At 40.7% G+C, this 1,842-nt stretch overlaps 1 protein-coding gene across 1 annotated transcript in view; it reads right to left on the bottom strand.

The window, feature by feature from the left end:
• Positions 1-1,842, bottom strand: part of CUL9 (cullin 9) — a gene marked incomplete in the record, with an annotated part of 21,487 nt that overhangs the window by 18,465 nt on the left and 1,180 nt on the right. The window contains 1 exon segment of the mRNA XM_072410320.1: positions 1-152. Coding sequence (XP_072266421.1) covers positions 1-143 — 143 coding nt within the window.

The following is a 1,842-nucleotide window of genomic DNA, read 5'->3' as shown; positions in this document are numbered from 1 at the left end:
ACATTCTGCAACGCCCAACGGATCAGATACTCGGTGTGTCCATCTGGGCTCAATCGCTGCCGTAACAACTCCACCGGCTGGGCCTGCAGCTTCGGATCCAATTGTACCAGGAGGTTGCCATTCCTTCTCTCCCCCACCAACATGGTGGAAACCTGAAGACAGATGGATAAAATTCCAATACACATTAGAAACCTCTTGTGCAGCTCCCACCATCAAACCCCATCATTCTGTAATATCCAATACTGCACCATACCCTTCCCAAAACCCCCAGCAAATCCTTACTCCTACCACCGATAACAGAACCATCACACTCTGCCCATCCTACAACTCCTAACCTTCCATCCCCACCAAGCACAATCTATTGTTCCTTCAGCAGCCAATCTCTGTCCTAACCACCACTCCCCACCACACTCAAAGCTACTGCCTACCCCTCCGCTACCAAAGTCCAAACCATCCCTCCTAACATTCCCTATCTACCCCACTAAAACCTCCATTCTCACCACATTACCCCAACAACCCCATTCTGTTGCCACATCCAACACATTCTACCCCCCTCGTCCTCATAGGGCCAATCTATGCTCTTCCCACCATCTGCCCTTCCTTTTCAGTCTCTACCTACCTTCAAGACGTTAGCCGAATAACCGAATACCGGGACTTTTGAGGCCAATTAAATTACTTCTCCTAACAATGTGATCTAAAATGAATAAAAGCTCACTTTATTTATTATAACATCATAAAACTGCAACCAAAAATGCATAAAAACATTTGACCCCTATATACATCTCCTTATGGGACCCCCTAAAAAGGGTATTCCCAATTTTCAACGCGTTTCACGGAATCTCAGTGCGCTTCCTCAGGAAGAAGGAGATCTATAAATGCAATGAATAAATAATAGCGATAGGGACGTGAGACAAACTCCAGGAAGCAGCTTGCAGATAATCATGGGTTAGAAATGATATACTGAATTATTTATACGATCGCATCGAATACTTCTTCACGCGTTGATTATTTATCTGCACGATTCCCATGAATGGGGTGCTGGATATACAGAAATAGATTGTTAAATAAAATGGTGCTCACTAGGATTAGTTTAATAATAACAGTTAGCCGTGTCTGTGGGGTGTGCGGTGATATGATCAGGTAATTTTATTTTATATATTTATATATGTGTAAAAACAATGTGTAATCCTAACATAAAGAAATGAAAGTTTGAATAACATACCATGTGAGAGATCTATAACCCGCATCCAACTCGTAAGCTTCATCTTTATTATTATTTATTATGTGTTGATGGTATTTTGGTGTAGTTATGTGATACTTTTACAATATTGATTATTCATTGCAATTATAGATCTCCTTGTTCCTGAGGAAGTGGACTGAGATTCTGTGAAACGCGTTGAAAATGATGAAAACCCTTAAGGGGTCCCATAAGGTGATGTATAAAGGGGCCAAATGTTTTTAGGCATTTTTGTTGTGAGTTTTATGATGATGTAAAACAAAGGTGAGAGGAAGCATTCTTCATACATAATTACATCCATAGCCCATTAGAATGTCATGGAACCCGATGTTATTTCTATACAGAGATAGAGGGAGTGTTGTCTTCCTATATCCAACGCGTTTTGCCTTGCTTGGCTTCCTCAGGGGTATTATATATGATGCACAGTCTATACGAGTATACCGGATAACCGATATGAAGTCTATATACAATATAATACATGTATATTCTGGTAGCTATCCTGGAAGGTAAGTATACCACCAATCTATAATAAATATTGATGCATGATATAAAGCACAGCGAGATCAATGACATGAATATATGGGCCGGTATAGACCCCAACACGT

This window comes from Pyxicephalus adspersus, chromosome 4 (assembly GCF_032062135.1).
Source record: "Pyxicephalus adspersus chromosome 4, UCB_Pads_2.0, whole genome shotgun sequence".
Taxonomy (NCBI): Eukaryota; Metazoa; Chordata; class Amphibia; order Anura; family Pyxicephalidae; genus Pyxicephalus; species Pyxicephalus adspersus.
The sequence above is the reverse complement of the archived record's forward strand: the minus strand, read 5'-3'. Positions and strand labels throughout refer to the sequence as shown.